This window comes from Macadamia integrifolia, chromosome 9, assembly GCF_013358625.1.
Source record: "Macadamia integrifolia cultivar HAES 741 chromosome 9, SCU_Mint_v3, whole genome shotgun sequence".
Lineage (NCBI taxonomy): Eukaryota > Viridiplantae > Streptophyta > Magnoliopsida > Proteales > Proteaceae > Macadamia > Macadamia integrifolia.
The window spans coordinates 21,243,761-21,260,189 of record NC_056565.1 but is presented as its reverse complement, the minus strand read 5'-3'; the positions used below and the strand labels follow the sequence as shown (position 1 = coordinate 21,260,189).

Here is a 16,429-nt window from a genome sequence, read left to right as displayed (position 1 = left end):
TATGTTGAAAATCCTTCTTTACGCTTAAATTTATTTGGGAATAAAGATAAGAGGAAATCAATATAAGGTGTCAAGTTTATATATACCTATAAAGATGTTATTTAGACATCTTGATAAATAAAGGGCTAGTGTTTATGATTATTATAGAAACCTTTCATTTACAACTCATGTAAATTAGACACATGGTAAATTAGATGGTCCACATTTAGACCCCAAGATCTCCTCCTCTGCGTGAAGTTTTCGGTCAAATTGGATTTTGTCAGGTGGCAAAACAAAGCTTTGAAAAATCTAAGACTATGAAAGGGCACTATACTATTTCTAAATTCTTAAGATGCAATTATGTATGAAATCATGTAAACTAAATCTATAAAAATACTAAAACAAAAACGCAAGAGCTATGTATCATATCGATTTAGGATAAATTAAAAAAAAAAAATAAGAAAAAAAAAAAAAAAAAAAAGAAGAACATTACATAACATAACATTGGTATATCACCACTGCCTAGCTTAAAGCCTAACATGCTACAACAATAAAATACTTGCATTCTCAGTACCAAAACTTGAGAAATACATAAAATAAAAAAAAAAAAAAAAAAGGTATATCTTTCTATAGATAAGGTGTGCGTAAATATACATAGAAAGACATGCTAATACACTGGAAGGTATCTTTGATTGAAATTAAATTCTAAAATTTGATATGGGACTATCCCAACCATATCCTCTTTGTCATATAATTGCCATTGCCATGTCATTTATCCACTTGGCACAATCATGATAAACCCGAAGAAAAGCCTTATCTTATGGGCCAATGTACATGAAAATGGCGAAATTTTTTCCCATGAGGCCATATAATATATTATTTTTTGGTATAAGTAAGCCCATATAACAAGGAAAAGCAGATCCATGAAAATAATAACCAGGCAATACAATATGCCCTTCCCGATTCCGACAACAAACATACCTCTCGCTCTCTCTCTCTCTCTCTCTCTCTCTGTGTCTGTTCATTTTAATAAACTGTCTAAAGAGTAGTTTGGTAAATTCCTTATCAATCGAACCGTTGACCTTTCGCCCATCGAATGATGGAAAAGCCGCCCAACTGGATAGTCTTTTCTTCGAAATTGACCATAGCTTCTTCCCAACGTTTCTCTGTTGTGCTGAATTTTTTTCTTCACACTCTTGACTCGTCTCCCGAAATCGAAGAGTAGAGAAGAAGCTTAAATCACAATCCTGTTGGGCATCTCCAGTTATTGAATTTGGATTTCGATTTCATGGTATAGTTATGAATATGATGATGGGTTGTTGATCAGTTTTTCACTCGGGAGAGTATACTTCCTTTGAGCTATTGAACTCAAAGTATCCATATGGGGAACTGTTTTGATTCTCCCTCAAGAGTAGACAATACTCAGAGCACTCAGATTGGTTCTTGTAAGTTTTTTTCAATCTGTTTTCTTTTCTTCCTTGTTTGTAGTTCAGTTCTGAATAGATTAAGTTTCACTCTTGGTTGTTTTCAATTTTGAGTATTAAGCTCCCAATTGATAAATGCTACGTTCCTGTTCTGGAGTTGAGCTTACAATGTTTATTGTATGACGGAAATTTGTATAGGAATCTCTTTTAGAACCATAGATCTTGGATGAATTCGCTAGGTTTTGGCCATTTCTCTGCCTGAGTTTCAATATGCTGTTGGGTACAGACTGGGATTGCAAAATGTGTAAAAACATGCTTCCGATTATGGTAATTTTCTAGTTCTGGCTTTCCTTGTGGTCGCATTTTTGTTTTATAGAATTTGGATGCTGTAGCGTTTCCCCCTCTTTTCTTTTGTTTGGTGCTTTCTACATAATTTAAATTGACTAAGTATTATGGGTTCTTTTGCAGTATTGGATAATGGAGTTTTGATTCCCTAGGGATGAACATGAACCTAGTTTTGGGGTTTGAATGTAGGGAGTAGGCGTCATATTTTAGAGTTTACAAAACGACTTTGCATATGCATCTTATTTCCCAGTTACTATCTATGTGAGTTTTAATGTTTTTCTCTGTACATGAATAGCTGAAGTCTCAGCTTTCTGAGCCATTCCCTTGTAAATTGGTTTAAGATATCTTAAATGATAAATTAATCCATTGGAAATCTTTTGACATATATAGAGTTAGAAATAAACACGGTAATCCTATTACAATTTATTTCATTGATTGCTTTTATGAAATTAATCTAGAGAACACTATTGAGAAGGGATCTAGTTGAAGTGCAGCTTATCGTTTGAATTAATTGTTTCTCTTCTCTTTCTACTGTTGGAAATTGTCTATTTCTGTTCATTAGATAACATTATTTATTCTCCTTGTCTGTACAAGCTTCGGGGGCCTCAAAAGTAACCAGCAAAACTACCTCAACTTCAGCAGTTTCTAGTCTGACATTTCCGTCTTACAGCGAAAAGAGCACCACAGAAAGTCTTCCTACGCCTAGGTCTGAAAGTGAGATATTGTCATCGCCATACTTGATAGCCTTCTCTTTTAATGAGCTAAAGAGTGCCACTAAAAACTTCCGCCCAGACAGTCTTCTTGGAGAGGGAGGATTTGGTTATGTTTTTAAAGGATGGATTGACAGGCACACCCATGCTGCCACAAAGCCTGGATCTGGATTGGTTGTTGCTGTCAAGAAGCTTAAGCCAGAAGGTTTCCAAGGCCACAAGGAGTGGCTGGTGGGTTTCCTCAACAACTTCATTGTTTCTCTCTTCTCTTCCTCTTTTCTTGTTACTTATGCTGATGATTGCAGACAGAAGTTAACTATCTTGGCCAACTTCATCATCCAAATTTGGTTAAGCTTATTGGTTATTGCGTGGACGGGGAGAATCGGCTGTTGGTCTATGAGTTCATGCCAAAAGGCAGCTTGGAGAATCATCTATTTAAACGTAAGTAAATCTATTAACAGATTCTTTGGTAACTATGGGCCTACATGATAACCATTTTGTTCTTGGGCTAAATTTCTATCCATAAATGACTTTTTCTATTTCTTCTTCTGGGCCAATTTTCTGGGCAAAAAAAAAAACACGTTTGATAACGTGTAGTAATTTCCATTTCTGGGTGAAAAAGAATAGAAATGCGTTTGTTAAGCGCATATTAGTTTCTGTCTATGGAACTTATATAAATTTACACAATGTAATTCAATACCCAAAATTTTGACAGACGGTGGTGGTGGTGGTGGTGATGGTGAAGATATGGCGGTGGCGGTGGTGGTGGAGTTTTTGGTGGTGGCAGTGTGTTGGTAGCGGTGGAGGAGGTGGTGGTGGTTATGGCGAGGGAGTGGTGGTGGTGGTGGAGGTGGTTGAGATGGTGGTGGTGGTGGTGGCGGTAGTGGCAGTGGTGTTGGCAGTGGTGTTGGCGGTGGGGTGGTGGTGTTGGTGTTGGCGGTGGGGTGGTGGTTGAAGTTGTATTGGAGTTGTTTTATTTTTAACATGATATTACCCATCAAATTAACCATGTGCTCTTATTAAAGAGCAACCCCCTATTTCTCTCTCTTATTTTTGGGATAGAGAAGTTCCTAAAAGATGCTTCTTTTTTTCGATTTCCCAATAACCTTTTGGTCCCGGTTCATTTCCAATAACAAAAAAATGAACTGGCGTTAGCAAACAGATTTCTATTCTTTTTTTGTTCCTAGGAACAAAAAAATTGAGAAATAGAGAAACAAAATGGTTATCATGCAGGCCCTATGCATCCCTAATTTCCCTCTTTCACCAACTTCAACATCTCTCCGCATTTCCTCCGACTGGAAATCAATATTGGATTGCTTCTCCACTCCCATTGATCAGGCCTGCATTGCTTCCTTCCTACCAGATCCATAGAATTATTTGTTCCATAATTCTTTGTGCTGCAGAGACTGCCTGCTGATCTTATGGTTTTTCTGCTTCTGCATGTGATTCTAATTATGGTGAAATGCATTGGACGGAATCGCCATTCCTGCTTGGATGTTATCTGATAAGCTTCTAATAAACATTATAATAGGTTAGGATGCAATCCAACAACTTGGATCAACCAAGCCTTATCCCAAGTCCCTAACTGCTTGGAATCGGATACACATTTCATTTTCACATAATCTTTTCAGGGGCCACAACTCTGTTAGCTCTGTAACCAGGAACAAATCAACACCCAATCAAACTAATGCTGTAGAATTAAAGCATGAAGAAGGAGAGAGAGTCAATGAGAGAAGATAGAGGAATAGTTGCAGAACACGATAAATCTCTATCGTTGGCTACGTACGTGGATTGAATGAATAATGTCAAAACAGTATACTCCTAGTAGAACTCTAGGAGTACAACTATGCAAGTCAGACTCCTAATTACATACCAACAACTAGGAATAAAGTAATAAAGTAAAAGAGAAAAGATAACAGATAATTGAGTCTACGATAAGGACACTCCCCTTATCGTGGTTATGTACACATACAAAAATAATGTACCCCCATGGTACATATGGTGCATATTTTAACACTCCCCCTCAAGCTGGATCATATAAGTCACCCTTACCTAGTTTGAAACAGTCTTTCTGGAAAGTAGGATCAAACAAAGGGTTGGTAAACATATCACCAAGCTGATTAGCAAAAGAAACGAACGGAGTAACAATCAGCTTCCTCATAACAACGCTTTGCACAGAGTGACAGTCAACTTCGATATGTTTGGTTTTTTTATGAAGCACCGGATTTCTTGAAATATAATAGCAGTTTGATTATCACAAAATAACTTCATAGGTTGAGTAACCGGAATACCAACTCTTGAAGCAATGGCTTTAACCACATCAACTCTGTTGCAGTATGAGCCATAGCTCAGACTTAGCTTCAACACTAGATCTAGCCACAATTGTTTGCTTTTTGCTTCTCCATGAGACGAGATTACTACCAATTAACGTGCAATAACCTACGGTTGTCCTCTTATCGCCATTTGCACTAGCTCAGTCAGCATCAGAAAATCTTATCAAATCAATATGATGAGGACGATAAATGAGCACCTTCCTTGGAGCCCTTTTCAAATACCTTAAGATACGACAAGCTGTCTCCCAGTAAACCTTTTTTGGTGATTGCATAAACTCGCTATTAACACCAATAACAAAGGGTATGTCAGATCTAGTGACTGATAAATAAAGGGAAATTTATATCTACTTCCCCCGACGTTTTCCCTAAACACATATGACCCACTGGCATTTCAAAAATTACATTTTGGCCCATGAAACTTCACAGTTAGTAATGTTTGAGTGTTAAACCGTTAAGTTATGCCATATTTTTGTTAATGGGCATATTACCCTTCTTTGATGTTATTTTACCCTTTTACCCTTTCAATACATCATTTTCTCTAATGTTCTCTTTATTCTCTGATGACCTGTATACATGATTGGCTTCAACCTTCCGACAACCTCACCAACAATAGGAAGGTGGAATCAAAGAGGAGTAGTTTCCACACACCTTCTCGTTACCCACATGACCACAAGAGTAGTTTTGATCATCGATCATGTTATACAAGATTATGCCCAGATTGTATCTACCATTCTATTCTATCCCCCTGAGCAACACAAGGCCTTAATAGCATCTTGGCTCTTGCAAAGCCTATTAGTTATTGTTACATAAGTGACTCATCACACGGATACCCTAACTCCATTTTGTAGAAAAACTCCATTGCCTGCCCAATTTCATTCTTTGAATAGAGCCCCTTAATCATAGTGCTCAATGGGACAACATCTGGTTATAACCATGTTTCAAGACGTCAATATTGAGAAACCAAAATACACACGAGCTAGATGGCATAAGAAATTGATTAAGATATTCAAAGTACACAAATCTTGTTGAATTCTTAAGGAGCCCGTTTGTTTAAATAGGGAATGAACTATGGGGTATTGTTTCATCTTGGAAATGGCGTCTAGTAGTCGATTGAAATCCTGAATCGATGGGGCAAGCCGTTGAAAAAAAACAATGCATCATCAAGACTTCTGAAATGGGTACCTGATGGGTTTTTTGTTCTAATAGATTTAGCAGTAGAGGAACCAAAATGATGGCACAACAAGGTTAGGCTATCATGGCCTTGGGTTACCATCCTCCATTGTCCCCGTCACAAGGAACATTTTTACTGCTGGTGGTGGTGGGAAAATGGGTATCCAACGCATGGGTTTTATCAATAGCCACCGCCTTAACCATCGTATGGGAAATGGGATGAAACTTTTGGTTTATTCTAGACGCTTGGGAACTTCGCCGGGAAGAACTACCTTCTCCACCTTTGCGGGACAACTGGACAAGGTATTGTGGAAAACCCTAATAATTCTTTGTCTCCTTCGATTTGGGAATTTGGGGATTTTAGATTTACAAGTTAAAAGGGTAATATTGGCATTTAATGTTGGATGTTTTAGTTCAAGTGGGATGACCCGAAGGTGTTGCATTGCCTTATCTCTTTTCTTGATCATCCCCCCTCCCCTTTTCTCTCTTCTACCTATTTTATTTTCTTTGATTGATCCATGTAGCCTATCCCATTTAGTTGGGAAAATGTTGAGTTGTTGTTATCATTGTTGTTTTAGTTCAAGTATATAAAAGGGTAATTAGGTCTTTTCCATTTCAAAAGTAACACATTACTAACAATGTTATGTTTCATGGGTCAAAATATAATATTTGAAGTCTCAGAAGGTCATATGTATTTAGGGAAAACATCAGGGGAGGTAGATGTAAATTTCCCTTAAATAAATAAGTTTCCCTACTAGTTTCCTATTTCGGTGGTTATCATTAAAGTCTTCACCATCACTAGTCCCAAACTTTTGATGTGGATCCATAAGGCCCTGCTTGTTTGACGGGAAAAAATTGGAAAAGGTAAAAGGGGGGAGGGAACAAATATGAGTATTTATATAAATAGGGTGGGAAAGTTACCAGACAAGGTTATTTATTGCAATAATTGTTCTCTGTTGATGTGGAAATAAACTTTTCCTACCCCATTCGCCTCCAAAATCTTACCAAAATCATGGAAATGTTGTTTTGTGTCTCTCTTTCCTCCTCCTATTTCTTCTCTTTCTCATAGAGTTCCACCTCACTTTCATTTCCTCTTTATCCCATGTAGATGGACTCCACTAAAAGTTACATATTCCATTATTTCTTTTCCTTCCCTTTCCTTGTCAATCCAACCCACAACATGTGGGAACCACCCTCACAAGTTTCACACCCCTTTTTATTTGTCAAACAAACAGGTCCTAAGAATATCAACTGGTTTAGAGGCGAGCATACCTAAATCAAACAAGAGGTCTAACACATTTGTTGTGATTAACAAATTCATTTCTTAGTTCGTAGCACTTCAACCAATGAAATACTTGAGGGCACCCAAGTCTCCATTGGAAAATGCTGATGGAGTAAGATTTTCCCTAAGCAACCTTGATGCATCATCATCATATATGACAGTCTCATTGACATAAACAACCAACCCATTCATTCTAGAACCCTAGTGCCGAACTAATATTAGAATAACATTGTGGAAAACCACATTGAGCAACAATAGAGCTAAACTTGTCGAACCAGGCTTTAGGTGATTGTTTTGAACCATAAATGGCTTTGTGTAGCTTATATACTCTATGATAAGTCTCCCCCTGACCAGCAGTCCTTGGATGTTGCTTCATATATACTTTCTTATGTAGATCACCATATGAGGACGTATTCTTGATATCCAATTGATAGAGGGGCCAGTTTAGATTCACAGCTAATGAGATAAGCACATAGACTGAATTAAGACGAGTAACCAGAGAGAAGGTCTCGAAATAGTCCACCCCATAGGTTCGAGTATAACCCTTTGCAACCAATTTGGTTTTAAGTCGTTCCACTGAACCATCTGGATGGTACTTAATTGTGTACATCCAACAACACCACACAAGGTTCTTACCTGGTGGTAAATCCACCAAAGATGAGATAAAGCTTTTATGATGATTCTTAGGAATGAAGTTAGTAGGCAATGACAAGGCAGAGTTATGTAAAGATGGGAAGTGAGATATAGAAACAAAATTTTCAATAGGATAAGCAGTCATGGATTTCAGAGTGCAAGAATGGGTATATTTTGTGAAGAGCCATTGGTTAGTCAGGACGAGCTTCAGCTGGAGGTGCAGACTGAGTGGTGGACGGTGAAGCAGTAGTAGACGACTCTATTTTCTTATGCCACTAGTACATTTGCAGTGGTGCAGGAAATGAAGGAACTGAAACATCATCAAACGGCACAAGAACTGGACTAGGTGGTGCACAAGTGCTCTCAACATCAAGAGTAGATCTAGGCACAAACGCACAATAGAAAAAAATGGAGTATGTTCAAAGAAGGCAGCATCGGCGCTGAAAAATTGCTGATGAATAATTGGGTCATAACATTTATACCTTTTTTGAGTTCTAGAACATCCAAGGAAAACACATTTTACGGTTCCAGGAGACAATTTATCTATTTGAGGTTGTAAAATATGAGCATAGAAAACGCAGCCACAATGGAAGAGGAGTTGCAGGACGTGATAGATTGGAAACCTCCGGTTTGGGCTGCCTAGATTGAATTAATAATATTAGAACAGTATACTCCTAGTGGAACTCTAAGAGTACAACTGTGAAGTCAAACTCCTAATTACATTCTGACGAGTAGGAATAAAGTAGTAAAGTAAGCAAAACAGATAGCAGATAACTAAGTCCAAGATAGGGACACTCCCCCTATCATGGTTATGTGCACACAGAGAAATAATGTACCCCACAGTCATATAGTGCATATTTTAAGAAGATCCTTGAGTGCTCTCATCTTTTCTGAGTACTTTAGCCTTCCCCAACTTCCATTGCAGCATTCCTCCCTGGTGTGTTACTTGGCCTTTGTTGTGCATGGCCAACCATCTTATCGACTTTCATAAGTTGTCACTGATTAGTGCAACTCCTAAGTTGTGTTGAATACATTCATTTCCAATTTACTCCTTCCTTGGCCATTCATCCCTCTCAACATCTTCTTCACATATTAGCTTAGTTTATTTATTCTTCGTTTCTTTGTTGCTCAACTTTCAGCAACATGAATGGCTGATCTTATAGTGTTCTCATAGAATCCACCCTTTGGTTTTAGTGGGTAGTGTCGATCATTTCCAGAAATGTTATAGAGGTTTTGCTATGGTTTTGAATGCCAGCTGCCATCTGGATGCATCCACCTTCCTCCATCACATATTGTGACTGGCAATACAAAAACCACTGACAAAATTAATTCCAATGAACTAGAATACTTTATAATGGTTATCGTTATTGTTAATACTACTACCACCCCAAGTCTTGGGAAACGTCTACTCAACTTTTATTGTAACATGCTGAAACTTCTGAATGAAGCCATGAATGGACTTTCAGGGTGAAATATCATGTGGTTTTCTTTCCACTATTGCAATGCAAAGAGTAGCAATTTGGCCATTAATTCCAAGCAATCTATTGTTTTGCAGGAGGGGGCCAACCACTATCTTGGGCAATAAGGCTCAAAGTTGCCATAGGTGCTGCTAGAGGTCTCTCTTTCTTGCATGATGCTGAATCACAAGTGATATACAGGGATTTCAAGGCTTCTAACATTCTACTAGATGCAGTATGCTGAACAAAAGAGTAGCATACATTTTTTCCCCTTCATAATAAGCTGTAGCATACACTTTGCTTGTTTGGACTTTTATGAATATTGTATACCATTCTACTTGCATGTTCCAAGTATTTATCATGTTTTTACTTATGCAGGAGTTTAATGCAAAACTTTCGGACTTTGGCTTGGCCAAAGCAGGCCCCACTGGTGATAGGACTCATATCTCCACACAAGTCATGGGTACTCATGGATATGCTGCACCTGAATATGTTGCTACAGGTCCAGTCGTTTGTCCTTATTCAGGAACTGTTATTATTAACTTACTTTGCTTTATCCACAAACTATCTCCACTTATTCTTATTTCATCATTTTTTTTTTTTTTTGATAACTGAGAATGCTTTGCCAGTTAAAAAAACATTTTTTCCCTTGCTGATTAAATTACTGGTGCATTTTATTGTCATAGCATTGCTGTCTTTTACTGTAACAAACAATATGATCTCCATAGATTGGACACTTAATGTTTTGGTATTTTAGCATCAGAGTGTTGGACTTGGAACCTCAGCCCCCTAAAGGCTTGAAATGCAGTAAATCAAACTGATATAATGATAGCATGCTAGATCTTGCTGATATGACCAGGTTTGTTTGTCCACACTTTCCAATAACTGAGAAAATTAAATTAAATGAGTCCTAAAAAATAAAAATAAAAAGAACCTTAAGTAGAATATGAAAAATGGGGAAGTCAGAAATAAAATATTTTATGAAATTGAAATATTGGAACCATTTCTTTGGAATTAGAACTGCAATACCCAAAGATAAGGAAAATTTGGAGTGGCACGTTAATCCTATTCATGCAAGGTGGAGTAAGTGACCTACATACCTTTTTAAGCTTATCCTAGATGAGGAAAATTTGATAAAGCACAGACTCCAGGGTGGCTCAGTTGGTTTCTTTTTACCATACTCAAAATTGGTAGTGCTAACATTCCTAAACTTTGCATTGGATGGAGAGACAAGAAGTGTGATGTTTTCATCTGGTTCACATGCTTGGTTGGAGCCTAGTTACACTTAGATCATCTATTATGCCCTATACTAATGTTCAAAATGATAAACAGGTCGGCTGTCTGCAAAGAGTGATGTTTATAGCTTTGGAGTTGTGTTGTTGGAATTGTTGACTGGGCGTCATGCTATTGATAAATCAAGAGTTGGTGCAGAGCAAAATCTGGTGGACTGGGCCAAACCATATTTGGGTGACAAACGCAAATTATTCCGGATAATGGACACTAAGTTGGAAGGGCAGTATTCCCAGAAAGGGGCCTTCATGGCTGCAAACCTGGCCTTACAGTGTCTCAGCAACGACGCTAAAGCCCGGCCACGTATGGCTGAGGTTTTAGACAAACTGGAACAAGTTCAAGGCCCAAAGAGTAATTCCAAACTGTCTCAATTTGAGAAGCAAATGGCCTCCAGTCCTGTCCTCAAATCCCCGTTAAGTCATCATCGTTCACCTCTCCATACACGACGTGGTGGTTCCCCATTACCATCCCACCAGCAATCAGCACACGTATACTAGGCATGAAAATTTTCCATCCAATCGGGTATTTGATTTAAATTATTTCTACCCACGTTGTTTGTAGTTTACTGGAACCTTTCTTTGCACATATTTTTCTTTCCAATCGATGTGATTGTTTTTGTGTATTTGCATTAACTACTACATTTATGCATGGCTCTTCGAAGATAATGAAAGTGCACTATTTTTATATTTCTCCACAGAATTGACAAGTTCCTTTGGTTTTGTGGTGTAAATAGTTGTCTCATCATATATTTTAGTCCCTCAAGAACGTTGTTGACCATGTTTTAACTGGTCTCTCTTATTAACTAAAAACTAGCTGTCCACATTGATGTTTCTGGTCCCTCTTATTGGAGAATGGAATGCACATGCACACACACAGCACACAAATATCCGCTCATTTCTCTTCAAAGACACAGTATGTGGAGAGAAACAGGTACTATCAATACCTTGCTGTGATGGTTCCTTTTTTTTTTTCTGTTAACATTAAACAGTTTCCTTGGCAAAAAAAAAAAAAATGGTTCTACAGGCACATTGCTCTTCATTTGGTATTATTGACTGGTCCTTAAACCATGTCAGCTGTTTGTGTGAGTCCTGGACTCCTGGAGTCCTGGGTGCCATATATGACATCGAAGGAGTGATTGGCTGACCGGGATGGTGGGATTGGGAATGTCTTGATCATCTGGATGTACTGACAGATCCCTAAATAATCAATTGGAGAATAAAATGACAAAGCTCACATAAATGTGTATGAGAATGTTTAAATGGAAGGGCTTGGGAATCTTTGTAAATTCTCTCTTAACTGCTAGTTTGACAAATTCCACTATTGTTGTGTATGTCCAGATCCTTGCATATGCTCCCATTATAGCTTTCTTAGTGCTCATATGTAAGAAACTGTTGGGGCATAATGTCTTGTATTCCGTCACATGGACTTGTGGGTTGATTCTGAGTGCACATATGTAAATCTATTTCATTCAATTTAAAACTATAGGAGCTGATCCTTACTAGCTTAAAAACCCCTCTTGTTTTATGGTCAAGGAAATAGTAGACGTCGAAGAAGCGGCACAAACACCACTGATAGGGAGTGCCCTAACATGATGAAACAGCAAATTTGTGGATTTCTTTAAATCTAGCTCTGGAGCTGACACATTCATGTCCTCTCTACTTCATATGACTGGCAATGCAAAAACTGCTGGTGAAGTTTGAGGGATGAAACCTACCGACTGTTTATTTGCTCAAATGGATCTGTCTTGGATCTTTTCTGGTACTCGTTGGATAATTTACTATAGTTTAATATTAACTCAGCATATGGTCCCTTATATATGAAACAAGATTCCCACTCATGTGCTCCCATTGGCTTGGCACGAGAGAAACTCTTAATCCACCGATAACCTTGCTAGTTTTTTCAGAGTTAGCAACAAATCTGAACTGGGGGCTATTCTCTCTCCTCTTGTATCCCTCTGACGGTTTTTGGTATCAGTATCAGATCGGCTGATTTGGATCAATGCCGATACCTGACTGATACGAATCTGCGGATACCATATCTCTCTCTCCAATTCTGTATTTTTATAATGCAAATGCCACCATGTTCACCATGTATGAACCTTTCGGGTACTCATTTCATGAAATCACTTTCCCATCGATTTAAGCTAAATTTGGCGCAACTGCATCTAACTGCCCCAACCGCCCAAAACTCTTCTCTCGATCCACTATTCAACCTGCAAAAATATAAAGACAAGAACCAACTCAACCAAATCCTTGCACAGACGATATCCACAGGCCTCCTTCACAATCCTTTTAATGCCTCAAAACTGGTCAGCACTTTTGCCTTAAGCCCCCTTCCTGGAACCACATGCATCGCCCGCTTAATCGCTGATCGAATTGACGGACTGGACAGCTACACATGGAACACTGTCATCCGAGGGTATTTGCAAGGGGAGAGCCCCAAAAAAGCAATCTTGATCTATGCTCATGTAAGAAGAAAAGGTCTGAAGGTAGACAGTTATACCGTTCTCTATGTAATCAAGGCATGTTGTCAGTTTTCAGGGGATCGGGAAGGAGGGCAGATACATGCTCAGATTCTCAAAATGGGTTTTTCGTCCGAGTTAATTACGCGGACGGGTCTGCTGCAAATGTATGGGTTGTTTGATGAAATTGAGTCTGCACAACAGGTGTTTGACGAAAGCCTTGAAAGGGATTTAGTGCTGTGGAATGCTCTTGTTGCTGCGTATGCTCATTCGGACCACCCATACAAGGCACTCTCAGTTACACGTGCTATGATTAATGACAATATGAGACCAAATGGGCCGACTGTAGTAAGCATCCTTTCAGTTTGTTCTTCTCTGAGAGCCTTGAGAAAAGGAAAACTGGTGCATTGTTACGTTTTAAAAAACTTGGACAATATTGACGTCTATGTTTCCAATGCTTTGATAGATATGTATTCAAAATGTGGGTGTTTGGTCAGTGCCCATCTGGTTTTCCAAAAGATGCCAATGAAGAATGTGATTTCCTGGACTTCAATTGTTAATGGGTATACCAACAATAATAATCCCCATGAGGCATTGGTTCTGTTTATAGAAATGGAGTCTGCAAAATTACCACCTGATGAGGTTACCATGTTGGGTGTTGTCTCTATGTGCTCAAAGCTAGGTAGCTTTGAGTTTGGGAAATGGATTGATCATTATGTTGAACAGCATGGATTTAAGGGAAGTATTTGTATGACAAACTCTCTCATGGACATGTATGCTAGATGTGGCAACCTCAAGAAAGCTTGCCAGATATTTGATGAAATGGATAAGAAGACACTGGTGTCTTGGACTACTATCATACAAGGACTAGCTATGCATGGTCATGGGATGCAAGCCCTTGTGCGGTTCACTCAGATGCAAAGGGAAGGCTTCAGACCTGATAGTGTTGTCTTTCTCAGCATCATATCTGCTTGTAGTCATTCTGGTTTGGTGAATGAAGGGCGTGAATGTTTTAGATCCATGGTAGAAGATTATGGTATTCAACCATGGATGGAACACTATGGATGCATGGTGGACCTTTTTTGCAGAGCAGGGTTTGTTAATGAAGGATTTGAATTTGTAGAGGCTATGCCTGTGAACCCAGATGCAATTGTGTGGCGTAGTTTGATTGGTGCATGCAGAAACCAAGGTAATGTATTGTTAGCTAGAAGAATTTTGGATCATCTGCTTATATTGGAACCCAATTACGGTGGGAATCATATATTGTTATCAAATTTGTATGCGATGATGGGAGAATGGGATAATGTTGAAGAAGTGAGGATGGAAATGGGTGTTAGAGGTGTAAGCAAACCTTATCCTGGTGCTAGTGTTGTAGAACTGTGCTAAGATGGTCCTTGTATTTAAGACCACATCAACTGTTGGGTGACCAACGACAATTCCAAATTATTTGTGTACCATCTCAATTCTCAGTGTCGTACGCTTAGTACCTTTGTGTTCTATGGTCTGTACTCTTTCTGGGTTTGAGCCTTCAAAATGTGTTCCATACTCAAAATGAGAAATGTCGTCTAGTGACCGGAGAGTGGATTGGTACATGGAGAGAAATGAGAAATGATATTGAGTCCTCCAACTAGGGACCCAGATCCCCTTCAGTGCCTATCAGATGGTTGGCAGTACCTGGGCATGCACCCAAGAAATTGGATGTAAGGGTGTTAATTGGTTTGGTTTCGGTTTTAATAGTGCAAATCGGTTCCGTTCATATTTATTTGACTAAAACCATAACCGCACCATTTACTAAATGGTTCTACTTTCTGAAACCGTGACCGTTTAGTAATCGGTTTCGGTTTCCACAGTTTCTAAATGGTGTAGGATTGACGGTTTTAAACTGTTTTGGTTTTGCTTTATTCCATACGGTTTGTAAAACGGTTGACAATCGATTTGTTATAAGTTGTAACCATCTCTAAATTAAAGATTATAAGCTTATCCAAAAATAATTGGCAACCACAAATAAGAGATTCTATATTGACGATGGTATGTCTTAATTTGATAATCTAGTGCTATTTCTTTGCATGGCCATTCTCAAACATATAGAACTAATATCATACAACATCCAAATCCAACCTTCTACAGCATGAAATATTAAAATGACATGTGGTTCAGCCAAAACACCCCATCTGTGATAACATAATAACATAGTAATATATATGGATTACAACTTCATGATCTAAAACCTAAACTTGAACTGAATTGCAATAAATCATATCAAAGCAGGATGGATACTAAATTTAATTGTTAATTGTTATAAGGATTACTGCCCTTGTTTATTTAATTGTTATACAGATTAATCGGATCGGTTTAAACGGTTTCAATTCGGTTTGAAACCAATGGGTTTCGTGGTTAAAACCGATCAGACTCGTTTAGCTAATCGGCCTGAAACTTGAAACCATAATCACACCATTTACTAAATGGTTTTGCGATTTCGGTATAAATGGATTGGTTCAATTTCGATAAACGGTTTCAGTGACAAACTCTCATCCTTAATTGGATGCATGTTGAGGTAGGTGGGAATGTGGGATTCAAACTTTAATGACAAATTGGTCTGAATACAAATATGTTAAGTTTGAGTCTAATCAAAATTAAAATGGAAAATTGCAATAAAAAGTGGTAATCAGTTTAATTGAAACCATATGGGTAGACTTACAAAAGGGATAAGGAAACACTGTCTGGCAGCATCCCCGTGGGCCCTCTCACTTGGGGCAGTGAAATAACCATCTTACCCCTCCCCTTGGATGCCTTTGCATATCCTCCCGTCAAAACCTGGCAGTAAACCCCATCCTCTTACAAATTTAGTACTTTGGTTGAGCTTGGGTCACCTTCAGCCCTAGCTTGTGTGTAACTGCCAAATCGTTGCATTAATAAAGCTTATGGGCTGTTAAACCCCTTGAACCCCATGCTTGGATTGAATCCCATTTTCATCCTCACCCCTCCTAGGCTCCTACCATATTCAAAACTGTTCCTTTCTAAGATAGAGAGGAAAGAACAACAGAAACAACATCACAATAAATCAAACTTACTAAAATTAAATTAATTGATGGCCCAACAAACCGGTTACAAATGAACAATTGGCTTGTGCTCGACTTGTTTTCACTAAAACTAGTGGAAATAAAAATTTGCAGGAAGAAAGAATTCTACCTCCTGACGTGTGTTTACATCTAGACGTAGTAGATGCAAAAGATCGCACTCTCGTGCTGAAGATCCCAGCATGCATCCTCCCATTGATCACACCAGCCGACATGGTACTTGCATCAGGAGGTAATGTTCTCTTTCCCAAACTTATAATTATAGACA

General features: G+C 38.5%; 2 protein-coding genes across 2 annotated transcripts; both read left to right on the top strand.

Annotated features, from left to right (window-relative positions):
• The first annotated feature begins 1,106 nt into the window (after positions 1 to 1,106).
• On the top strand, positions 1,107 to 14,581 carry LOC122090026 (probable serine/threonine-protein kinase PBL3). Its single transcript, XM_042659853.1, has 6 exons — positions 1,107 to 1,424; positions 2,343 to 2,689; positions 2,764 to 2,899; positions 9,432 to 9,568; positions 9,712 to 9,835; positions 10,666 to 14,581. The coding sequence occupies exons 1-6, from the start codon at positions 1,361 to 1,363 to the stop codon at positions 11,118 to 11,120; spliced, it is 1,263 nt and encodes a 420-aa protein (XP_042515787.1). The 5' UTR covers positions 1,107 to 1,360; the 3' UTR covers positions 11,121 to 14,581.
• LOC122089615 (pentatricopeptide repeat-containing protein At1g08070, chloroplastic-like) lies at positions 12,695 to 14,470 on the top strand. Its single transcript, XM_042659336.1, has one exon. The coding sequence runs from the start codon at positions 12,695 to 12,697 to the stop codon at positions 14,468 to 14,470; it is 1,776 nt and encodes a 591-aa protein (XP_042515270.1).
• Positions 14,582 to 16,429: the final 1,848 nt, after the last annotated feature.

Coding starts and splice junctions, on each gene's coding strand:
- LOC122090026 (XM_042659853.1), top strand. CDS start 1,361: ATGGGGAACTGTTTTGATTCTCCCTCAAGAGTAGACAATACTCAGAGC. Junction 1,425..2,342: donor GAGCACTCAGATTGGTTCTT/GTAAGTTTTTTT, acceptor TGTCTGTACAAG/CTTCGGGGGCCTCAAAAGTA. Junction 2,690..2,763: donor AAGGCCACAAGGAGTGGCTG/GTGGGTTTCCTC, acceptor TGATGATTGCAG/ACAGAAGTTAACTATCTTGG.
- LOC122089615 (XM_042659336.1), top strand. CDS start 12,695: ATGCCACCATGTTCACCATGTATGAACCTTTCGGGTACTCATTTCATG.